We start from the raw sequence: 26,514 nt of genomic DNA on the forward strand, positions 1-26,514 counted from the left end.
GACAAAACGATTGAATGACAACTAATTCTTCATAACTCTCCAAAGAGGTATTCGCCACCATCACTGGATCCAGTGTCTTGATACTTTTACTAAGATGTTTCTCCACTCATTCTTTGAACTTATCAAAGCATTCGGATTGCGGTGCATCAAGTAAATGTATCCGTATCTTGAATAGTCGCTCATAAAGGAGGCAATATTCATAACCACCTCTTGCCCGGATAGACAGACCGTCAAACCCAACACATTTTGGCTCTATACCCCTGGCCTTAAATGGTTTCTCGTTTTTTCCAAGCAAAGATTCACATTGGAAAATTTCCAACTCTAATGAACCCAAGAGTCCATCGACTATTTTAATACTTAAGTTAATATGCCTTAGATGCCAAAGATATGTTTGGTTCATTTCGGGTTTTTCTTACTAGAGTTAGAAGATGTGTTATTAATTTTCATTTCTTTGTGAGAAATTGGATTTAATGTATATAAATTGTCAACTAATGCAGTAACGGATAATAACTCTATTTCTTTATAACCATTGTATCATAGAACAAAGATATCCATCCAAATATAGTTTAGAAAGAAATTAAATTTTTCTAAACTGACATAAAGACAATTTCTTAAAACCAAACTTCTATTCCTATCAAAAGATAAGTAGACGTCTCCGCCTCCCATCGCAATTAGTACCTTAGTAGCATGTAAGACGGTTATCTCTCCTTGTATTCGCGTTTCTTGGAACCCTGCGAGATTCTGAGTCAGTTATACACCAAGGTTACACGTAGATAACACTAAACATGTTTCAACTACTAGAGCATGAGATATACCTTATTTTGTTTCCTTCCTAGCGAACCATCTTCCAATCTCTTCATAGTGAATAAAGCAAGCACTTTGCCTTCTTCTTCATTCAAGCTTTTCCTGCTTTATTCTTCTTTGCGATCTGATTTCTTCTTCTTCTTCTCGCCTTTAAAAGTAGAACCTTTTTCAAGTGAATCTGAGATTTTCGATTGTGACCATCCTCTTAGACTACACTTAATCGCACTATTGCCCTTTTTGGATCCAATCTTTACCGGATATAGTCACGAATTGATCTTATATATCCCCTGGTCTCAGACTAGTAGTGCCCATCAATAATTTTTCTTTTCAGGATACAATATTTTCCAACGCAGACATAGTCACGGATTAAGTCATTCTATCTCTGACTCCATAAGTATTTAGGAATCGTGAGATTGAACCTATTATTCTCTCTCTAACTCCATGAGTATTTATGAGTCATAAGGTTGAGCCTACTATTCTCTCCTGACTCGAATATAGTCACGGATCGAGCTATTCTCTCTCCAACTTTATGGATATTCAAAAGTTGTGAGATTGAGCCTACTATTCTCTCCCAACTCGAACATGATCGTGAATCAAGCTATTCTCTCTCCTACTTCACGGGTATTCAAGAGTCATGAGATTCAGCCTACTATTCTCCCCCGACTTGGACATAGTCGTGGATCAACTTGTTATTCTTTCTCGATTTGGACATAGTTGTGGATCAAGCTATTCTCTCTCTGATTCCACAGGTATTCATGAGCCATGAGATTGAGCTTACTATTCTTTCCCGACTAAGACATAATCATGAATCTACTTATTATTCTTTCCTAACTCGGACATAATCAAGAATCAAACATTCGCTCCCCCTATCCAAACGGTCATTGACATTTCATCTCCTCTGCCCTAAGCAGAGTCTCCATGCCCAAGTCTAATATGCAATCATCTCATTACTAACAAAGTCATATTTACATTAAAAGTGGAAGACTTCCCTGATCTTCGATATCGACGGTCCAATCAGTCGGAATCCTGTCTCATTCAATTAGACTTGAGGGAATACTTATGATGTAGAGGTAAATAAGGGTTTACATGGTGGGCCTTTAACTTGGTCAACATAAACTCCGCAGAGTGTGTCAAGTGTCGAGTCAACTCAACCAGCCGAGTCAACTCAACCAGCCGAGTCGTTGACCTCTCCCAAGGAGTCTTCCCAACAAAGGCCAACTCAACACCTCTTGCTCAGCCATCTCTACCTCACAGACTCGAAGTCTCTGGCCCTGTGGAGCCAACACCTCCTGCTCAACCTCTCAGCTATGCTGATCCGATGCTCCTACTCGTTCATCTCAACCTCGCCAACACCTCTGACCCAGTCATCTTGGCCCTACCGAGCCAACACCTCCTGCTCACCCCACTCAGCTTCACCGACTGGACACTCTTGGCTCACCTAGCTCAGCTCCATCGATCCGATACCTCCTGGCTCTGCCTCGTCGATCTAACACCTCCTGCTAGTACGTGGGTCAGTACAGTCCATTACATATGGGATAGCACATGGATTGACATAACACATGGAATAATATGGTCACCATAGCGTGGGACAACATGATCCAATATGATCCTCTATAGTACAAAATGTGGGGGACATGATCCCTGGGTTCAATGACGTGACATTTTTTCTACCGGGATATGACATCCCATCCATGAGGAGAAAGGTATCCTTTCTTTTGCATAAGTGATATATAAAAGGAGTATGTTCTTGTAAGCAAAGGTACGCGCGCACACACACATTTACAAACCATCAGTATTTCCTAATCTATTATTCTTCTTCTCCACCTCCCTTGCTAGAAACTTGACTTGATGAGCATTTGAGTGGTTGAGTCAGGGTACTCCTTGACCTCCATTCTAACTCTCTCTCTTGCTTCGCAAGCATTCATGGAGGTCCAGCTCTCCCTTGCTGTGCAACGACTTCGTCAATGTTGAAGATAATTGTCTTGTGGCTTATTCGTTGGCAATATCATATAAGAACATTCGGTTTTGGTTAAATCAGTTTGGTCTCACTAGGCATGATTGGTTCCCTATCATTTGAGAAATAACCTCTATTACATGAGAATAGATCTTAAAGAAACTTACTCTAATTGAAAACCCAAGTGAGTTTATATAAGTTATAAGCTTGGAACATATAATATTAATAAATATATGCGCAAGTTTTTAGGAGAGTTTGAATGAGTTTAATATTTCAATCAGCTAGTTTAGTTTCATATTTAATGAGCAGGAGAGATTAACCTCTATATATTCTTTTAAAATTTGAATCTTTTCTTTCTTTTTGAAGATATATAGACAATATGCAAGTTCAAAGACATAATAAATATTTTTACAACGATAACTTAAAGAACTGTTTTTTATTTTTCTAAGCTATTTTTTGGACAATTTTCTCCCCTTTTGCTATTTTATTATTATTAATTGTTTTGGTAAAACTAAATTCTAAGATCAATTGTTTCGAATAAACCAAGAAAATGTCAAGGAACGGTACGATGTGAGGAAGCATGAATTGAATTGAAAACCTTCTTATCTTCTTGATTCATTTGCTACAATTACCGGCAAGAAACTAACATGACTAATTTAGAACAAAATCAAACACAACGCGAACATTACTAAAGAGGCAATGAGAACGCCGGCATCCTGCTCGACAAAAGAAGCCGCCGAGGCCGAGGGAGGAGACGTGTAGTACCACGGGAACCACGGCAATACAGGATTCGGCGGCGGCGGCGCCGGAAAGTAATTGTGAGGAGGATAATAGTATCCCGGAGTAGCACCGCCAGCAACCGGCGGTGATGGAGGCGGATAGCTGGCCGCCGGAGGCGGCGGCGGAGGGCAGATGCTCACCGAGGTGGGCGGCGGCAAGCAAGGGTACGGGCACTCCGGCGGCGAATAGCTATCCCACGAGGCTGATGCCGGCGGCCTCAGAAACAGAGCTACACAGAAGAGCAAAAGGCAGAGCATTTCAGACTATAATTTGCGTGATTAATTGAAGAGTCGGAAATGGAAGAAGAGAGAAAGCAAAAGTGGAACCACAAACAAGCAGTGGAGTGAGATATATAAGTGCGTATTATAAGCCTTTATTATGTGCGTCTCTTTAATCTTCTTCCCGTGGTAATTAATGACATTATTTATTGCTAATTATTTCATGGTTAGAAACGTAGAGTGTACGTGGGGAAATTATTATGAATTTTGTTGACAACGGGACGACTGTTACAAAATTTTAAAGGGAGTTAAGGACCGTAGTAGTGAAGGCACAAGGCAATCAAGTGAGGGTGGGTGTAGGGGGCATGGCATAGGGTCATGTCCTTCAATTATATTGAATAGGGAAAGAGGCCAAGGAGATTGATGACAAATTCAAATGGCTTTGGGGAAAGAAGATTCCTTACGCCACTCGTCTATTGACGACAATATCTTCTCGTGCTTTTGATTGGTTTTTTTAAAAAAAGGTTTTTGTTCTCGAAATGCAAAGTATTTTGAAAGAGATTTAATTTGCAAAGCGGGTGATTTTGTTCCTCGTGGTCTTCAATCATTTCCACCAACCTTCCGAGACATTTCAATTCCACGGCACGTTCAAGTCGTCCATGGTTGGCTATCTCTAGTTTAATAAACTAGTGGTCCCTTGCCTTCTTTGTTTTTTTTTTTTTTGGGTTTGTTTTTTGTATAGTAACGATGTTTTACTAGCAAGAACAAAGATTAACATTTATTGATTTTGTTAGAATAATTTTTAGTAAAAAAAATATTTATAGAACGAGCTAAATCTGAAAAATAAAAAAATAAAAATAGATATTTAAGGAAGAAAAATATTATATCATGTCTAAAAAATTTTAAAAAATCGAAATCGTATTAACAATTTTCTTGACTGATTTATTATCAAAATAAAATTTAACTAAAATGAAAATAAATGAATTTACGAAAAAAAATTAAAAATTTGTGTTATTTGATCTTTGGTAACGTCTTGGACTGCATTATTTCTGCTGGGATGAAAAGGATTTGGACGGATTGGTTGTAGGGATGTAAATGAATCAAACGATTAGTGAGCTATTCAGAGTTCGATTTGGTGAAAAGTTTATTCGAGTTCGCTTGTTTAGCTTATCGAACCGAGCTCAAGCTCGATTTCGAGCTAGACAGTTTTATCGAGCCGAGCTCGAGCTTAAGAATATTCGACTCATGAACTCACGAACATATTCGTTTATAGGCTCGCGAGCTCAGGCTCAAGTTCGGCTCATTTAAAGGACTCGAGAACATGTTCATTTATAGGCTCGTGAACTCAAGCTCGAGCTCGGCTCGTTTAAAGGGCTCAAGAATATGTTCGTTTATAAGCTCTGAACTCGGGTTCGAACTCGACTCGATTAAAGGGCGAACATGTGGCAAAAGGCGATTCGCTCGCCCTCAGCGTCCCCGCCAATCCGTCCCTAGGTCAACACGGAGGAAGTAAATCACGGGTGGCTACTAGCCATTAGTGCAAATGACCAAGACATGGAGGTAAAGGGCTCGCGAACATGTTCGATGATGTATTGAGTTTGGAAGTTTAATGTGGTAGTTTGGGATGTTCAATGATGTGTTAAGTTTATATTATCTTAATAGTTAGGTTTTGAATACTTATTCAAATAAATTTTCAAGTTCGCTTAACAAGTCTGCAAAACGAGCCCAAAAACGAGCTCTAAAATGAATCCAAAAATGAGTTCGAGCTCGCTTAACTAGATAGGCTCGTTAACTATGATAATTGACTTAATAATGAGCCGAGCTCGAACTGTTCATGAGTTTAATAATTCCAAAACGAGTCAAGCTCGAGCCTTGTGATAAAAATTTAATTCGATCTCGAGCCAAACTCGAGCCCGAATATAATTTAAACGAGTCGAGATTAAGCTTAATATTGTTCGACTCAGTTCGACTCTTTTACCTCCCTAGTTACTTGAGAGTTGGGTGGGGTAAGGGGTTAAAGAGTGAAGTCAAATTTTATAATGTTAAAATTTGTTTCATAAGATAATTAAGTTAGATTAAGTCATATGTGTCTAAAATCAATTAAATTGTCAAAATGATTATTTAGACTTGATTTTTATTTTATAAATTTAAACTTAATTCATTTATATATTATTCAACTCTCAGTTAAATTTAAATAAATTTTTATCAAATACTAAGTTTGCTCAGTTTAAGTGGCCTGGTCTGGTCTCTTTGAACGAGTGAACTAAGATCCATATAAATCCATATGATATGGACTTTTGCACCTTAGTTCAGCCCGTGCCCAGCCAGAGTCCACCCAATTTTTTATAACTATTTCGTACTGGGGTGAATTTGATTAGATGGAATGGGTTCGGATCAGGTCGAAATAAACATATTATAAAAAAAATCTCAATCCTAATCCGAATATAAATCCAAAATTCGAATCCGATTTAAATCTGAATATAATTTGAGAATCTTAAATCCAAACTCGAATTTAGATAATTCGATCCATCCGAATAATCCAACCAACTCGATTGAAACAAGTATACTATTTTTTTATAATTTTTTAATTTTATCTTAATACTTTTTATTATTCACTAACCTTTTACTTATTATATACACAAAACATATTAATTTTAAAAATACAATTTAATTTAACTTAAAAGAAAATCATAAACCCTAAATTCCGGTCAATACAAGCTCATCCGATACTAACGCAATTTAAAAATCTTCATAAATCCAATCCAAATTCAAAAATCATGAATCCTAGTACGATATTTTTCGAATCAATTAAAATTAAATTAATGAATCAAATTTATTTTTAACCCCCCTACCATCTTGATACAGAGCGTTATAAGTGACCCCAAAGATAATATGGGATCGATATTCAAGACGATATGTAAGTCAAAGTCAATGTGAAGTGACAGGCAAAGTCAAAGAATACGTATATGAACGAACCACTTTCAACGAGGCTCAGCTCCCTATTTCTCATGAACAACATGACATACAGTATAAACTCGATTGGCCCCACAGCTAGTAGGATCTCTGGGGCTAAGCTTCTTATTTCTTATGGGCAAGCTCCCAACATAAACAATGATGGCACTCTAACGAAGGCTAAGCTCACCCTAACATGCATAAACCGCTGAGCGGTGAGGATCTCGGCTCGGCTCCCACTTTTCAGCATGACTACTCGATAAACTCAATTAGTCCTAGAGTCGGTTGGATCTCCAGGGATTAACTCCCCACTTCTCTTAGGCATTAACCAGACCCTTCGCTTCTATCTCGAGATCAACTCCCCTCTCTTGAGCATGACTCAATCGATCGACCCCGGACCCAGATCGTCGCTGGAACCCCAAGGTTGTTTGTGTGATCAACAAGTTAAGTTAGGTCATTGTTTCGCACCTTGTGTCTAAGTGCAGGAACACAGGTGTAGTCGAGGAACGAACAGCTGGTACGGAGACGACATGTTGTACGTCCGAGGCGATGCTCCGTACAGGGTACACCGCGACGAGAAGAGTAAGAGTGTAAGGGACGAGCCAAGGCGGAGCAAGAGCACTAGCGAGAAGGTCAAGTCGCGACGAGAGATCCGGATGACGCGCCGAGAAGGAAACGACGCGTCAAGCACGGACAAGCTCTGAGAGAACGCATCACCGAGAAGCAAGCATAGGTAAGGACGATCAGAGCGGACCTGTTGGGTTCGGCCCTCTTTTCGAGCGAAGATCACGAGTAAGCCGAAGCAGAGAATACGGAAAGCGTGACTTTTGGGGCACTCGAAGCACGTTCACGGCCTGACTCGGACTGGTGACGTTGACAGCATTGAGTTTTGACTCGATCGATCGTTGGGGATAAGTTTTATCCCTGAACTTCTCAACCTCCGAGGCCCTAAATAACTGCTTAAAACGAACTCTCAAATTGTGGTTCAACAACTCTGTGCGCTCGTTCTAGTTTAGCTTCTATTTCTACGCACTTCAACGTTGTACAAGACTTCTCCCGAAGGAGTTTTTAGTGAACTTAATCTTCCTTGGATTAACAACCTCCCCAAATCCAGTGCCTCACTTTTTCTTTATGCTTTTAATTTATCGGCCTTTATATATACAAGTATTAGCTTAATAGTAGGAAGGTTGTTGTTTGCTTTTTGTGTTTTACGACTATCCAACCACCCTCTCTAATCGCCCAACGGTCCTCAAGTGTGTATCAAGGGCAGCACGTCAGGACCTAGCGGAAGCAACAAGATGGCGACCAAGCATCTATCCACCAAAGATTAGGGGTTCGTTTTGGAAACAACGAATGGAGGTTTACTTTTCAACTGATTTCAATTTATTATTAATAATAGAATATGGCTATGAAGTCCAAGGATACAAAAGGAGAAGAACTCGAGGCATCAATGGACCGACCAAGAGACGAATTCATAACAAATGGTAAGGCTAAATCCAGTCTTTTGAGTGTACTACCTGCCAAGGATGTTGAGAGAGTCGGAAAATATAAAAGTGCAAAAGAACTTTGGGAAAAGTTCTTGAAGGTCTACGAAGAACCGGTTGAAGCCAACCCCTCAATAGACATCGAGCCGTCGACAGAAGAGTCAAAGAAGGAGGAAACTACCAAGACAGCTCTAACCGCTGAATCTCATCCCGAGGACAAAGAAAGCTCATCCCAGATGAGCATCGATGAAGGGGGAGAGTTATCAAAAGAAAGCAACTCAACAAGGGGAGAATCAACCACCGATAAGGTAAGTCAGGTATGGTCTCCACCTCCTGATCAATTAATTGAGTCAGTCAAAGTTTTTTCAAAAGATTCTCAAGAAATAGAAGCTATATTGAAAAATGATCTTTTTGAATTACAAATCATTTTATCAAATGAATTTTGCAAATCAGAAATATTGTTAAAAAATTCTTACAAATTACGAAATATTTTTTCGAACGAATTTCGTAAATTAGAGATATTATCGAAAGAGTTTTTCATATTAGAAAATTTATTATCAACAGATTTGTTCAAATTAAAATTTATGTTGTCAAAATATTTTTACAAATTACAAAATATTTTGTCAAACAAATTTTGCAAATTGAAAATGTTGTCGAAAAACTTTATCAAGTTAGAATTTAGATTATCAAAATATTATTGTGAAATAGAGATTAATATGATTTTTACATGTTTAATATTTGTGGTTTCAAATCTGAAAAAGTGTGACTTAAGAAGTTATGACAAATTAAAATGGAAATTTAAAAAGTTTTTGATGAAAGCATGAAAATTGAAAAAAAAAATCATAAATAAATAATTGCATAGAAATTTTTTCAATGTTATCAATTTTCTTAAATTTTCTTGTATAAATTTTTGGCCTTAGAATGATTTTTCTTATGGTGAAAATTATTGCAAAATTTTCAAAGTTCTCGAAATTTTTCTAAAAAGTTCTTAATGACTTAGAATTTTTTTATTTAGAGATATTTTTTCTAAGCCTTTAACCCTTAGATTGTTTTTATTGAAACCCCATTTTTATTGTGATCAAAGGGGGAGAAGGGAAAGTATAAGTCTAGGGAGAGGTAGAAAATTGAAAATTTTCGAAATTTAATTTTGTTGCACATTATTGCAATAACTTGTTTTAATTTTATGTCTAGTTAAGACTTGGGTTGATCACCAAAAAGGGAGATTGTTGGAATCCCAAGGTTATTTTGTGTGATCAACAAGTGTCCGGTCGACCTTGTCTGATCCTAAGTGTGCAGGAGCTTGGGTAGCGCGCGATGCTAGGCGAAGGAAGATGCACAGGTAGCCAGAGAGCACGACATTTGGCGTCGAGCGGAATGCGTCCAGAGTACCGACTGACGAGAAGGGCGTGGTTCCAGCGGAGCGCGTCACCAGGAAGAAAAATTGATGAGTGCGTACACGATCAATTGGCCGAGTCAACGTGGCGGCAAGGTTGGCTCAAGCTGCCGAAGCACGCTCGTTGCGTCTGATCGTGAAGTTGCTCGGGCTAAGCGGATCCAGAGCCGAGCGCACTGGGGAATGAGCGGCGGGTCCCGGAAAAAAGTCAACTCTTTTATCCCGTGGCGCCTGAACGCAGCGGAATATTTTGAGGAATATGCCGGATCTGATCGAGTTTTGACTCTTTCGATTCAGATAAGTTTATCCTCCGTGAACGTGAACCCTTCGGCGCCAAGGAGCCCTCGACTATAAATATAGCTTGTAAGCAAACTGCTTTACTTGTAATTCCGTGTGGCGCGTGCTATTTGGCCACGTCGTCGCTTGATGCAAATTAACAACCACATCGATTGTAACCAATCCTGCCTCGCTTTTCTTTATGCTTTTAATTTATCGATTTACTTTATATATACAAGTATTAGCTTAATAGTTCGAGGAAGGTTGTTGTTTGCCCGATCTCAACTCTCCATTTCTTATGGGCATGGCTCTTAGTGTAAACTCGATCGCCCCATAGTCGGTCGAATTTCCGAGGCTTAGCTCCCCACTTCTCATGGGCATGACTCCCAGCATGAAGTTGATAGCCCCTAGACCTAGTCAGATATTGTGACTCAACTCCTCACTTCTTATGAGCATGACTCCCAACATAAAGTCGATAGGCCCCAGAGCCGATCGGATATCGTGGCACAACTCCTCACTTCTTATGGACATGGCTCCCAGCATAAACTCGGTCGGCCCCAAAGCTAGTCGGATATCTGAGGCTCAACTCCCCACATCTTATTAGCATAACTCTCGACAAAAACCTGATCGGCCCCAAAGTTGATTGGATCTCCGGGGCTCAACTTTTCACTTCTCATGGGCATGACTCCTAGCATAAACCTGATCGGTCCCAAAGCTAGTCAGATCTCCGGTGCTCAGCTCCGCATTTCCCATAAGCATGACTCCCAGCATAAACACGATAGGTCCCAAAGCCAGTCTAAACTTCGAGATTTAACTCCCCACTTCTAATAAGAATGACTCCTAACATAAATCCGATTGACCCCAAGCCGATTAGACTCCATGTAGGAGATAGTATTGTCAGAAAATCTCAACCACCTGCTAGAGAATAACGGTTACTAACTAGAGAATATACACACAGTAAAGACTTCCTTTGCCTAGGGGAAGGCTGTTGTATATCCTCCACTACCCGTCATATTCTGACTTCAAACATTATCTGATGTCTTATTATTACGGATTTTATGAGAGACGATATAAAAAGGAGTTCTCTCAGTTGGTCAGATATGTGCACGTACATACATCCACACTGTTATTTTACTATTTATCTTCTTCTCTATTTTTCATCTAGAGTTATGATTTTAATTTGAACATCAAAATACCTGTGTAAAGAACTCCTTCCCTAATTCTTAATCTAACGTTAGTATTTATTCTCTTTGTGGTATACATAAGTCTACAATTTCCAACTCCAGGATCTTAGGTTCCAACTCTATATTCTCCGTCTATCAATATTCCTATCTTCTTATTGGTCATTCATCTATTTAATTTCCGGACTGAATCAGATCTAACTACAATTATACTCTCTTGCATCCGGTCACCGATCTGAATTGAAAGGAACCAACTGTTTGATTTTGACACGGACCGGCTAAGTAGCTAGCCACACAGTAGCATGCAAACACCAGTCTAAGACATTAGACATGACCAGACGATCAAGTTTTCCTTTTTCTTTGTGTTTTTTTAATTAGCCGTCGTCGATTCGTTCGATCCTTTCCATGGCGAATCGAATCGCTGCTTTAATATTCATGGCCATTGGCAAACGCCGTCCCACCTTCTTCTCCCCAAACAAGTTGAGTTGACGTTCTTTACCACGCCCATAAATAGTCATTGGTTACCTCTTCTTTTCCAACCTTTGCGTGTCATCTGCATCACGTTGCTAATTTTGCGTACCTTTCAAAAAATAAATCAAGGGCTGCAGGGTAGCTTAGCTTCTTCTTCTCAATCGGCCTGACAACCCCAGCCAGCGTTCCCGCAGCGTGCTGATACAGTAGAAATGGCTCCTTTCTATTCTATAAACAACTAGTGTTTCTGAAAATGCAGTGTAAACTTTTGTTTGAACAAGCAATCTCGAATTATTACCCAATCATCTGAGAGCGTGAGCAAACTTCGATCGGTACGTAGACTATACATTGGACAGGATAAGGTGATAATGAGTGTGAAGGAATGATTGAGAATTGGCAAAAAAAAAAAAAATGATAATAATAGTTGTTATGAATTGTTCTTCAATTTTGTATTCTGAGTCCGACGAGGACTGGAGCAAATTAGACAATGCTTCCTCAGCTATCTATAGTTTTTTTTTTTTTTTAATCTTTGACGAAATAGTTCATCCGTTTGCAGAGCAAAACAGCGGAATACTTGAAGAGATCAAAACTGATCAAGCAATCAGCAAAGTTCATGAACTCTAATCTAATACACGAACACATCAAAAATTAATCGCTCGAATGAGTTACTGCTGGTTTTACATGAAATCTAAACATATGCGGCGCCTAATTAAATACTGTCTACCGGTTATGGAGAGGATCTGGGCAGCTCGGTGCCCGCCGCTTACTCTCATCGAACGTCGCCGGCGATTCTCTGTCCGCCGCCGAGGCCGCCGTGACATCCTGCATTACCACCCTCAGCCTTCTCCGGAGCGTCACCGGAAGCGGAACCGCCGCCGCAGCTCCGCCCCGGAGCAGGAACAACACCCACGAGGCGAAGCAGAGGAAGGCGAGGCAAATCAACACGAGTCGGAGTCTCTGTCTCCGCCAGCTGATCCCCTTCGCCGCAGTCGCTGCAAATGTGCACATCAAGTAAAATTCCGAGCTTTGATTCGGCAAGAAGATGCCAAGAGAAGACGGCCAAAGAAAGAGCAGAGTTGGTGTTAGTGAATTAATGGTTGTACAGTGGCATTTGAAGATGTACATGCATATGAAGCTGCAATGGGAAGGAGTTGTACGGGATTAAGCGAGGAAGGCGGAGGGTGTTGCGCCGACATGGATGCATGGGGTTGGGGATTTGGCGTATTTGAAGGATCCTTCAACTCTGTGTCTGCTCATGTGAATCCACCCACGCAACATCAGCCTGATCATGTCGTCCTATAATCGATTTATGAGCATCTAAACTTGTAGATTCACATGGGTGAACTACTGTTCGCCTTCCAACCTGGCCAGTAAGTTGGTACCTGTGCGTTTGTTCATTTTTCTGGCTGCGACAGAGGTGTTTATTGGAGTCAAAGATCAAGGCATGTTCGAACAGAACGTGATGTATCAATGGAGGGAAAGCAAATATTGTGCTAGGTCTTAATTAAAGGAAAAATATCAATTACTGACTAATTTCTTATCATCAACTATATCATTAGACGAAATTTCATTCTCTAAGGGTGTGTTTGATTAAGTTATCATGTATAATCTTAGTTATATAATTATCAAATAATTATATAACTAAGATTATGAGAAATAAAACATAATCAAATATTTTGTTCAACTTAGATAATGCAACAAAAACTTTTTTGTTTAAAGATTTTAATGAATAACCTAGTTTAATATTTTACTATATTATCCTTAGTTACAAATTAACTATATATTATTATTTTTAAACTCTACATTTTTTTTTTGATATTTTTCTTTATTTTTATGTGTATTTTTTTTTAAAAAATAATTCTTTTTGTGTTTTTTTTATTTTTTTACATTTTATTTTCTATTTTCTATTTTTTATGTTTTTTAAATTTTTAATATTTTTCTATTTTTTTTTAAATTTTAATTATTTTTTTACGTTTTTTTTTATTTTTTTTATTTTTTATTTTGTTATGTTTTTTCTATTTTGAAATTTTTTATATATATTTTTACATTTTTAAATATTTTTTTTGAAGCTTTTTATTTTACATTTTATATTTTTATATTTTTCTTTACATTTTCCTTTTTTTATCACATTTTTCTCTTATTCAAGGGTATTTTGGGTAAAAAAAAAAATCGTTAACCCTAAAATCAAGAAAAATCTCAATTTTTCGAGGTTACCTGATTCCGAATTGCATGCCCCTTTTGCTGACGTGTCGGCCATGGAACATTACTCGGGAATCATCGATTACTTAAACCAAATAGGATTTCGTTGATAATCTTGGATGGATAACCAAGGTTATCAAGGATAACCCCCAACCAAACGTACCCAAATAATTAATCATTGTCTTCATGCATCAGGTGAAAATGCTGAGGCATCTCCAATAGTTTAAATCTCTTGATGAATTTTTAGTTCCCAATGAATCATATCAATGCCACATAAAAATATAAAAAATTATCGGTCAAGAATGATCAATGGACGCCACATGGATAAGATGACAGAGAAACTTGTTGAGGTGATTCCAATAGAGGACAGTCAAGATGATGTCTGGCTCCTTGGTCTCCCAGTCTCTTGGGCCTCCCAACTCCTTAGCTTGCTGGTCCCGAGCCTCCCGGCTCCCAACTCTCGAGTCACTGCTTCCTTGGCTTCCCAACCCCTTAGCGGTGCAGAACCATTTCAGGAAAAAGGATAAATCTCATATATTTAAGAAAAAGAATAATCATCCCGTAAATTTCGGATAATTTTGATAAAAAGACAAGTCTTGCATTAAATTAAATAATTACAACATGGGAAGGGAACGGAAGGAAAAAGTCTATGGTCTCCTTATAAAAGGTAGTTCTTTCCGGTATCCCAAGTATATACACACACACCTACGTATATGACAACCATAATACTCATCTTCTTCATCCTCTAATTTAATCGTCGGAGTGGTTGCATTAGGGAACCCCTAACCGTCATTCTAGCCTCCTTCTTGTTTGCCTTCATTCATGCTCCCAACCACATCATCATCCTCATTGTCATTCGGCGATTGACGATTAAGTTGGCAATAGATCCAAGTCTCACTGATCAACGTTCATAAGTAGGATTAAATTGACGTCATCTGTGAGAACACTGAGTTAAGACCTGAACTGAAATATGAAAATGGATGATGCCGAAAGACCTAATGCCATTACCCAGAGAATTTTGACAAATTAGTAGCGACGACTGTGCAAGTGGTGTTAAAGGGACAACCTTCGCTTCATCCAACAATCAAACCTTCAATTGAACTACCACCCTAGTCGATTGAAGTAACACTGGTGCACCATAAGGTGCCTTGGGTCACAGGAACACGCAAGTTGTTTCTCTTATGCCGATCGGTAAGTCCGTCGCTAGAGAACCCTCTATAGAATCTTCTAGTGAAACCCCTCATCAAGGTTTTTCAAGGGGAAAATGCTCTGAATTTGGCAGATCGAAAGCTCCTCTAGGTCCTCCATTCTCAAAGGATATCCTCCAAGATGAATTGTCAAGACACTTTCGAATATTGAAGATCGAGGAATATAATGGTGCTACAGATCTCGAGGATCACATCTATAAATTTGAGAACACTTTTTTGTTGCATCAGTATACAAGCTTGACACATAGATGGTTTAGTCGAATCCCTGCGTCTTCTATTTGGACCTTTGAGGAATTTAAGGTTGTCTTCATGTAACATTTTGCAACCAGTCGAAGATATCAGAAAATGTCACATGATTTGTTGGCCCTTAGGCAGAAATTTAAAGAATCCCCAAAAGAATATTTGTAATGGTTAATTGAGTAGTCATGGATGCTTCCTCGGTTACCCCAAAGGTACATGTCAGTGTCTTTTCTCAAAGTTTGGTTGATGGGGATTTTTTTAGATCTTTAGTGAAAAAACCCAAGAAAATTTCAAGGATTAAAAGTCCAAGCAATTAAATATATTCAAGTCAAGGAAGACCTATCAACTAAAAGAAAAGAAGCACTGACTTCGACTCTTGTCCTGACTCATCAAAAGCATAGAGCTCCTCCCCCACCCTTGCAAAATCAGGAATTCACAAATCGGAAGGGGGAAAGAGTGGTACAAGCCGTGGAGGTAGCCCCAACTCCTTCTGAATCTAGTCAAAGATCCTACTGAGGTGACTTAATATTGTGCCTACCATCATTCAAGCACTCATTCCATCAATTCAAGATTGTCAGCAATATGTCAGGGAATTGAAATGAGTAGTTGATCAATGGAATGCTAATCGGAGTGGGTTTGGCAAAAGAAAGTCTCCTGATCCCTATAAACATCATCGCCACCATGATATCAATTGACTTGTGAGTCGGCGATCCTGTTTTCCCTCAAAGGAACCCTAAGGTTCCTTTCAGTCTTGTCAAAAGGCCAAAGAAAAAGATACAGGCAAGAACAAGATTAATGCTCGAGGGACCGTGAACATAATCTCGGGTGGATCCACGAATGGGGACTCTACTCGAGCCTGAAGGGCTCATGGTAGAAGGATGGAAAGTTACACTTTAGCACTAGTCAAGGAAAATGAAAAGTCCTTCCATAAATTTTAGACCCCAAGATTTTGTAGGAGTCAAGGCATCCCACGATAATGCTTTAGTAATTGATGTCTTCATCGTCAATTATCAAGTGAAGAGAGTATTCATTGATACCGATAATTCTGTCAACATCATCTTTAAAACTACTTTTGATCAGATGTAGCTGGATGACGAGGAGTTTCATCCCATACATACTCCCCTATATGGTTTCACGGAACATGAAGTACTACGACCTATCGGTCAAATTAACCTCTCCCTTTCATTGGGGGAGAAGCTACTAGTGTGAACTCGATAAATATCCTTTATCATCATAAACACTGCCTCAACCTATAATGTCATACTAAGGAGGCTATCACTAAGTACCTTCCAAGCGGTGGTCTCCACTTTCATCAGAAAATCAAATTCTTAGTGGGGAACCAAGTCAGGGAGGTAAAAGGTAAACAATTAATGGTAAGAAAATACTATGTAGATATAATCTAAATAAGACTCACACAAAAACTATTGAACTTAAGATAATGTTGTCCAAACCGTCCAAGAGACACCAATAACCCTACCAAAAGAGAATCATAAAAATATGCGGATCCATCCCAACCGACCAGACATGTGTTGGAATGTATACTAAAAGCCTAGTTTTTTTGTATAAACATTTATTTAGAAATAAGAATCATATTGGTCAAATGTCTACATTTATGCTAAGTGTAGTTATCCATTTAATTTATATTGTAGATAACATGGTGTGAGTAGATACACAGAAGATTATGTTATTAGATCCTTATAAATTATAAATATTAGCTCATAACCAAGATAGAATGGGAAAACCATTGGAGTGGTTGTAGTACAATTTGGTATTAATTTATCTAGACTATAAAATTACACTAGTACACTATGAGTGTATTGAGCAGGACCATTTGAGATATATCTTTTATACTAACTATATAAAAGAACAAAACATCCTTTAAGTGTATACTCTAATCATGATATAATAACAAACACATATATTTAATATTTATTTCTTTAATTTATCAAATGGTGCGAATTTAGCTCGTTAAATCAATAAGCCCGATAAGTTGGAAATGATATTATTTATATAGTGTGTTGTTGATTATAGAATGAAACTGTGCTCGTAATCTAGGTTGATGATGTCTCCAGGAACTCAAGGATTGTCACGTAAACCCTCATGTGGACCTAATGCATGACAATGAGAGTAGTACTCTTGGAGCTAGATATTAATTAAGTGAGTTGTCGTCATTTAATTAGTGGGCATTCTATATCTTAAACAAGATTAATGCACCAAAATAAGCCCATAATTTGGGATTGGTGGTGTAGTAGTTCAATAACTCTTTAGTGGTATGAGTTATTATTGATGAACACTGAGTGGGTGGGACATGCTCAGCCTCATCGAACTAAAACTAATTTCTCCTCTCGGTCCCTATTCTATAAAACCTTGTCCACAAAGTCCTCTTATCCAAGTATCGTCCACATCCTTGCTTGGTGCAAGGGGCCCGGCCACGCTAGCTTGGAGTCCAAGCTAAGGGTCGGCCACATGGAGAATAAAAGGAAAATGAAGTTTGTTTTGAAACAAATTTTGTTAAAATCTTTCCTTATTTATAGTTATCTACAATGGCTAAAAGAGAGATTTTATTTTGTTAAAATATTTTCTTATTTGTACTTATCTACAATGGATAAAAGAAAGATTTCAATTTCTTTTTATAGCCATCCTCATGGTTTTAAAAGAGAGTTTTAAAATTTTAAAATCTTTCCTTATTTGTAGTTATCTATAATGTTTAAAAGAGATATTTTAATTTTTGATAAAACTTTCCTTTTTGTAACCATGATTTAAAAGAGATGTTTTAATTAATCTTTCCTTTTGTAGTTGTTGCATTGTTTAAAAGAGAGATTAATTTTTTCTTATAAAATTCTTTTATTGAGAAATTTTAATTTTGCTTTGATTAAGTGGCTTTTTAATGTTTTTACTTCCTTGTCTTTGAGATAATTTTCTTTTTGTTTCATACCTGACTAGAAATTTATAATTTAGGAGTTAGTCCTCATGAGTAGATACAAGGTTGTAAGTTTCTCCTCTTCTATTCTTCCGTAGTATTTGGCCTCCTTCTCTCTTCATGGCTTTTTGCTTTTTCCCTTTCTTCCTCTAGGATCTTCAATATCTTTGTAGAAAAAGAAAGGTTCTCCTATTTTGTTTCCAGGCTTAGTCCTCTATGCTTTGGTGGTCGAGTCTTGTAGGAGAAGAAGTGGTGCGAGTGGATTCCATCTTGGTAGATCATTGCCCACACAACGTCCAAGCGGAGGAGAGGAATACAACATAAGATCAAGATGTCTTTAACTACAAAGAAAGGTATAACTAGTTATTTGTTTCCATATCATAACTAGTTCATGTTCTTTGTATAGATCTTGAAAAATCAAACACAAGAGGCAATCAATTTTAGTTATCATTTTCGTTATCAATTTTTGTTTCGATTTTATGTTTCGATATTGTGCTTCTATTGAGGTCTCTGTAGTTAAACCTAGTTTACTGTGAGAAGTTTAAATATCCGATTTCTTTGAAAGGCTTTGTCTAGACAGTGGTGGATGATCCCATACCCAAGAAGGCCTAGTGTCTTGCCATATTTGACCTGGAAGCCGATCCTTGAAATAGATAGTTGATCAACTTCTGTAATATGATTTAACTTAGAAAGATCACATCGGTTAAACTTGAAGTAAGAATGTTAAGTTTCGTTCCCAATTCAAGTTTAACTTTTGAAGGATAATTTGGATTAATAATGTTAAGCATCGTTTGCAATCCAAATTTAACTTCAGTAGAGCTCATGGGTAGCTAGGATAGTTCTATGCTTGTATAAATTTTTGTACAGGGGAACTAAGACGGTATTCCGAGTAGCAACCAACAACATGGTCACTCAAGTAGCGACCAACCTCCTTCCAGAGATAAAATAAGAACTAATTTCATGCCTCTTACACAATTATGATGTCTTCGCTTGGTCCTCAAAGGACGTTATAGGTGTTTCACCAGCTATAATGGTTCATCGGCTAAACATATTGCCGGAAGTTTAACCCATTCGACAAAAGAAGTGCAACTTCTTATTAGAGTAGGATCTAGTAATTTAGACGGAGATCACAAATTTAATGGAAGCCGGACACATACGAGAGATTTAATTCCCTACTTGGCTTGCTAATGTGGTATCGGTGTCCAAACTGAGTAGTAAATGAAGAGTCTGCATCTGCATCAACTTTCATAACCTCAATAAAGTTTATCCAAAAGATTTCTACCCCCTGTCCCGTGTTGATCAACTAGTAGACTCTACTTTCGATTATGAATTTATATTCATATTGGATGCTTATCAAGGATATCATCATATTCCCTTAGGTTATGAAGATAAGAAAAGGTCAGTTTAGTACCCGCTAATGGAACCTTTTATTATACTGTTATGCCCTTTTATTTGAAGAATGCTAAGGTAACTTATCAATGACTCACGGATCTAGTCTTTAAGCATCAAATCAGGAGAAATACTGAAGTGTATGTTGATGATATTTTAATCAAGTTTACCCAATCTAATAACTTGATCTCAGATATCGAGGAAACATGTCGACATAGTATGGGCTAAAAATTAACCCCAACAAGTGCGTATTTAGTTAAAAGTGAAAAATTTCTTGGATACATTGTGACTAAACGAGGAATCGAGGCAAACTTAGAAAAGATTCAGGCACTCCACAATAAGTCCCCCCCCCCCCCCCCCCCCACCCAATCTCAAGGAGGCACAATGATTGGTTGGTCAGGCATATTACAATACTTTCTTAATTCATCTCTTGCTTAACTGATTGAAGCTTATCCTTTTTTAAAATATTGAGAAACACTTCTAAGTTCGAGTGAGACACAAAGTGTGATGTCACCGAATTAAAGGAATACTTGTCTTGTCTATCTTTGCTCTCCAAACTAGTGACAGAAGAAATGCTATGGGTGTAACTATCAACATCCAAATGAGTAGTCATCACAGTCCTACTCCTACAAGAAGATGGTATACAACATCTCATCTATTTCCTGGGATATTTATTAAAGGATGCCGAAAACAAATACACTAATCTAGAAAAAATAGCTCTCGGACTGGCCCTTGCTGCTTGTCAACTAAGGTCGTACTTCCTCACTCACCGATCATAATCCTCGCCAATAATAATTTGGGTCTGGCGTTAACTAACCCTGAAGCCTCGAGGAGGTTAATCAAATAGACTACTGAATTTAGTGAATAAGTTTTGAAATTAGAAACGATCGATTACTGTGATACAGAACATTTTCAAAAACTTAAAGGGTGATTTTCAACAAGTCACTCTGTTGAAGATTCCTCAGGTAGATAATTGAAAGTCAGACAAACTAGCCAAACTAGCAAGCACACTTGCAGGATGAAGAATAGATGATTGTGTGTCTTAGACTCTACTAGTTTCCCAAGTCAAGCAAGCTTTAAGTAAGGATGAACTTATCAATTGGAGAATACCCATTATTGTTTATTTCAAGCAAGGAATTCTGCATGTTGAACCGGATCAAGCTCGACTGCTCAAAAGAAGGGTTCCCTGCTTCACCTTAATTTGGGGCATGTTGTATTAGCAATCTTTCTCGCGCCCCTCCTCAAGTGTCTCAATCATGAAGATGTCGATTATGTAATAAAGTAGGTCCATGAAGATATCTGTGAAAATCATATTGGAAAAGAATACTTGCTCGGAAGACATTATTAGTTAGGTATTTCTAACCGCCAATGCAGGTCAATAGTGCCTGATTCATCGCAACTTGCATTCATTGTCAAACATATTAGAACCTCTCTCACCGTTCGACAAAGTTTTAGAAGACTTCTACTATGTCAACCCCATTGATCAGTAGGGCATGAATATTGTGAGGTTCTTCCTAGTCTAGCTTCAATAGAAGAATTTTCTCTTAGTTGTTGTTGATTATTTTTCTAAGTGGATCAAGCTAAAGCATTGACCAAATAACTATAGATGCAGTCAAGAAATTCGTAAGGAAAAATATCGTTTATCGATATAGCATCTCTCACAAGCTCATCTCTGATAATGACAGACAATTTTAGGGTCGATGACTAAAAGAATGGTGTAAAAGATTTGAAATCCAGCAAGCCTTCACCTTAGTAGTCTACCTACAAAGCAATAGTCAAACCGAGGATAACTCAAGAAATAGTTTTGGACTTAAAATCAAATTGGACCATATTAAGGATAGTTGGGTGGATGAGTTATTGAGTATCCTATGGGCTTATTGAACCACACCTTAAGAAAGCATAGGAATGACTCCTTTTCATCTTGTTTATGGAGGAGAGGTAATCGTCCCAATAAAAATTGAAGATGAGTCAATCCGAAGGAGCACTTATGGATAGGATAATTTTGAATAATGACTCCTGGATCTTGATGTAATCCCTGAGACTCAAGAGCGAGTGGTTGTCTGACTCAAGGGTTATCGACAGCGAATGTGTATCAAGCATAATAAATAGGTTATTCATCATACTTTTCAAGTCAGGGATTTGGTTTGAAAAAAGGATAAACTAGTGTGGGATGTAAGCAAATTGGAGCCACAATGTGGAGGACACTTTCGGATGATTAGCAAGCAAAGCTCAGAATCCTATTATCTAGAAGATACAAATGGTAAAAAGCTCGATCAATCATGGAGAACCAACTACTAAAACCTTACTTTACTTAAGAATTGCTTTATAACTTTAAGATAATTTTTCTATGGCTTATTTATGCTTTATACTTTTCTTATCAAATAAATGACTATTTCTCTTTTGACTCAGATCTTACCCCAAACTCCTCCGGACTTGGATGTAGTCAGGGTCAAGATCCTCCATGTTGTGGTAGCGGACTCCCCTTCACGAACGAGCATCGTATCGCCTTATACTTTTCAAGGCTCAAATTCCCTCAGACTTGAACGTAGTCGAGGTCAATATTCTCCATGCTACGGTAGCAGACGCCCCTTCGTACAAAGGTCGAGCGAGCACTGTATTGCCTTATCTTTTTCAAGCCCCAAACTCCCCTGGACTTAGAAGTAGTCGGGGTCGAGATCCTCCAGGTTGTCATATCACCTTGTCCTTTTCAAAGCTCAAACTCTCCCGGACTTGAACGTAGTTGGGATCGAGAACCTCTAGGCTATGGTAGCGGACTCCCCTTTGTATAAGAGTTTAGTGAGTACCATATCACCTTTTTTTTTCAAGACCGAAACTCACCCGGACTTTAACATGGTCGGGGTTGAGATCATCTAGGTTGCGGTAGCGAACTCTCCTCCGTTCAAGGGTTGATTGAGTACTGTATCACCTTGTCATTTTCAGGGCCCAAACTCCCCTAAATTTTGACGTAGTTGAGGTCAAAATCTTCCAAACTGCGATAGTAGACTCACCTCGAGCGAATATCGTATCGCCTTATCCTTTTTAAGGTCCAAACTTCCCCGAACTTAGACATAGTCGGGGTTGAGATCCTCCAGATTATGGTAGCAGACTCCCCTTTGTTCAAGAGTCAAGCGAGTACCGTATCACATTTTCCTTTTTAGGACTCAAAGTCCCCTAGACTTAGATATACTTAGAGTTGGGATCCTCCATGTCACACCACAAGGGTAAGGTTGTCCGATGAAAATCGAACAACACCTCTGATGTGCGTAGATTATATACTCTTTTATGCATGTTTTTACGCACATTTACATACTTTGAGCATGCTTGATCTATGCATTTTTATACTTCCAGCTTTCCTTTTAGCATATTTACTCTTTTGGTTCGGAGATCTACTTTGTGCATTTTCCGTATTACGTACATCGAAATTGGTGAAGATTATGTGTCAGCTGCTTGGAAGAGGGAATGAAGGAGGCATATCGGGCAGTAGGAAGGAAGGGAGAGGACATGGTGGTGAATCTCACACCAGTCGTGTGTTGAGAAATTAGAGCGGATGCCTTACATGGTCCGTGTAGATCTACCTGCAGTGTGTTGTGCTCTGAAATGTGCGTGGTATCTAGTATGCATTTCCGAAGTCTGGCAAAGTCGCAGCACTGACTATCACGCATGCGGCTAGCAAGAGAAGGACATGGTGTGAATCTCACCTGCAGTTGTGATCGGAAGTGGTTCCTCCTCTATTTAAACCTTCCTTCATGAAAAGGGGATCTCTCCCCTTTGGGAGAAGGCAAGATTTGGTGGTTTCCTCCTATTCTTGATTTGGGCGATGAGATTCTTGTGATTTGACCTCGGGCGAGGATGGATGATCCGGGCTTCTTCAGATAAGTTTCTTCTTCCTTTTCTTGGTTTCTTTGGATTTAAGAATGCTTGTACTTTATTTGTATTCTTCCTCGATTCATGGAGTAGATCTTGTAGTCTAGGATTCAGGGAGTATTTGTATGATGGATTGATGTAATCTCTTGTGGATTTGCCATTTTCTTGTTTCAATGACATTGTCTTGCTTGTATCAATTAGATCTTGAATGATTAATGGTGATTTGTGCTTAATTCTCATTCTTGATTGATTGTTTGGATTTCTTATGGACTTTGTAAGATAAACTCTCACTCGATCATCCGAGGGATCCACGTGACAGGACGCTTGAGAAATAATCTTGAAGAGGAAATAGGAATATTCAAGAGAGTAGGATGGATCTTGTGATTAGTTTCTTGTATCTTGATAGATTAATAAGTTGTGGGCTTCTATGTTGATATCCGAGGAAGGCATAGTAATAGGCTGTAATGCGGATAACGCTTGATCATATTTAGATATATTTCTCAGCCCAGCGGTTATCTATTGCAAGAGGCAACTTTCTAAGTGTTTGGCAATTGAGGATAAGAATTGGTGAACCATTTACATTCAAAAAATCTTCCAAAACTCCTAGAATCTCCCTTTATCATAACCCAAAACACTAAACTCTTGTTTGTTGACCTTTAATATTAGATTTGTTTACCTTCACTTTGCATTTGAAACAATTGGATAGTTGTTTAGCTAATTCGCATTGAGACATTTCTAGTGCTTATTCCAGTCCCTATGGATACGATAATCTTTTATATTACTTGCGATATTTCCGTACACTTGCGGAGGGTAACAACCTCTCCTATAATAATGATAATTGAAACCTAAATACATAGTTATATGTCTAAACAAGAATGATAACATTAGCTCATACGGCTAGAAACAATCACAACTATACAAGATAAATAGCAGCCTACACGGCTAGGAGAAAAAACAATACAATGGAAGACACAAGGTAAACTACATGAACAAAATAACAGATTATGAGTCAGCCCCGTTTGCCACAACAATCATCAAACTGAACAAAAGACTAACATAAGACAAAAAATTTGCACTCATGTTAATTATTAGATGAACATATTTGGAAAACAAAAATATAAGTAAAAGCAACAACAGAAACAAAACTCTCGATGCAACGTGGGATTGGCAGGCAGAATCCTCCAAGCAATTCCATACATACATCATCTACTTGCTACCTGAAGGAAGAAAAATACAACAAGTAGTGAGTCCAAATGACTCCGTGGGTAATAGAAGATAGTGTATGATAATAACATAAGGAGAACAAAGGTATACAGTTTCAAGAAAATACTTACTACAAAAGTAAGTGTGCCACTATAATCATCTATTAACTAAAGCATAACCAACAATAATAATCTTCTACTAACTTGTTCAACCAAGTGTGACCAATAAATCGAGAGTACATACGGTACATCCCAACCTGCACGAATGAATACATGATCGACATATAGCAAGTATATAACAAGCATTGACTGCAGGAGAATGATCTACCATGAATGGTCTCATGGGTAATTAGGGTAAACAAAGAGTCACTATCTACAGGCGAACTCGCTACGATGAATGATCTCATGGGCAAATGGGGTAAGTACACAATCACTATTTGTGAGCAAACTTGCTACTACGAATGATCTCGTGGGCAGACAAGGTATATACATAGTTGTCTAGCTATGAATCACAAGTGAACTCGCTATCACGAATGGTCTCATGGGTAGTCGTATATATCATGATTGCTAACGACTCTCTCAACCAAGAGTGGGAGATATATAATAGTCGATAGGATATAACAATAATTGTCGATGACTCTCTCAACAACGAATGGGAGACAATGATCGACAGGGTATAACAATATAACAATACATAAAAAAGTCTAACCTCACTAGTGTTTAGGCATGATCCTGAATAACAGACAAGGTCACATAGGATACTCGATATCCTACACCATGATATAATCTTACAAATACATAGGTATAAATAAGTATCAAACTAGTAACTTAATTCAATATTCTATAGTTATGCTACGGTGTAGTATCACTATCATAATAGTATGAGCATAAATTGTTATAAATAGCATAGATAACAATGAGATTACATGAATATCAAAATAGATCAACATAAAAGATCGAGATATAAAAGATCAAGCTCAAGAAATAAGAATGAATAGAGTCAAACTAAATATAGTAACTATCTAAACATAGATCAGCGCTAAGGTTAAAGTACTAAAGGAACAAGATGGGAAGTACTCGCCTTTATCTATAATTTGTATCGGAATAAATCCAATGTCAAGATGTAGTCTCTAATAATCACAGTCCTGCATCATTATATATTATTTAGCTAATTTTATATGGATTAATTAGCTAAAACAAACCCAAAAACTATTTAGAGTAACCCCAGTCATACATGAATCATTAATTAACTTCAATTAATGATTAACTTCCATTAATCATGTTTATGGATCAAATTAGGGCTAACTCTATTATCGATTAGCTCACCTAATCTGATCTGAATTCTTCCTTCACATGCTCCAATTTAATCAAACTGTTAATAACTCAGTCGATCCATTTAAACTACACCAAATTCTTAATCACTCAATCCACTAATCATCATTTCATAAATCTCATTAATCACTCAACTTAATGCCTATGTCTTAGCAAGGGCTTAAATCTATTGATACCCAAACCTAACAATCAATCAACCGCATCTAAAGGTTAATCCGGATCCTATTCCACTTATGTAAGCAATTAGGTTTACACAATCCTGGAAATCAAAATCAAGGCTTACCCTATTCGGCCACTCCCTCTCCGATGGTGGATCCCTGGCGGCAGTACATAGCAACAACGACAGTGAGTAGCAGAGGTCAACGATCTGCTCACAATAAGATTCCGACAACAAGTTGCTGTTGATGGTTCGCTTCAATCGCAATCGGGATAGAAAGCTTGCAACAGGGAATATAGGAGAAGCTATGAAACCTCACCGTGGATGGGCGGAATAGGGAGGAGCTACCAGCAGTGGAATAGATGATGGTGTTAGGTTAGAAAAAGCTCTTTGGTGGTGGCACCTGGGTGGGACCACATTGCCAGTGGCACAAGCTGCTTAGCTATGGATCGATTGATGAGAAGAGGGTGGTTTTGATAGATCAGCTAGC

The 26,514-nt window shown here is 38.2% G+C and overlaps 2 protein-coding genes across 3 annotated transcripts; both read right to left on the reverse strand.

Annotated features, from left to right (window-relative positions):
• Window positions 1-3,414: 3,414 nt before the first annotated feature.
• LOC122031509 (extensin-like) lies at window positions 3,415-3,795 on the reverse strand. The gene has a single exon (XM_042590618.1). The coding sequence runs from the start codon at window positions 3,793-3,795 to the stop codon at window positions 3,415-3,417; it is 381 nt and encodes a 126-aa protein (XP_042446552.1).
• An 8,292-nt stretch (window positions 3,796-12,087) lies between these two features.
• Window positions 12,088-12,800, reverse strand: LOC122032688. Of its 2 annotated transcripts, none has more exons than XM_042592007.1 (2): window positions 12,671-12,800; window positions 12,088-12,505 (listed from the first exon to the last, which is right to left on the reverse strand). In XM_042592007.1, exons 1-2 carry the CDS (start codon window positions 12,715-12,717, stop codon window positions 12,283-12,285), a joined length of 270 nt encoding a protein of 89 aa, XP_042447941.1. In that variant the 5' UTR covers window positions 12,718-12,800; the 3' UTR covers window positions 12,088-12,282. The 2 variants fall into 2 exon arrangements, with proteins under 2 accessions (XP_042447941.1, XP_042447940.1); XM_042592006.1 differs by having other exon boundaries at window positions 12,637-12,775.
• Window positions 12,801-26,514: the final 13,714 nt, after the last annotated feature.

The sequence above is a fragment of the Zingiber officinale genome, chromosome 11A (assembly GCF_018446385.1).
Source record: "Zingiber officinale cultivar Zhangliang chromosome 11A, Zo_v1.1, whole genome shotgun sequence".
Taxonomy (NCBI): Eukaryota; Viridiplantae; Streptophyta; class Magnoliopsida; order Zingiberales; family Zingiberaceae; genus Zingiber; species Zingiber officinale.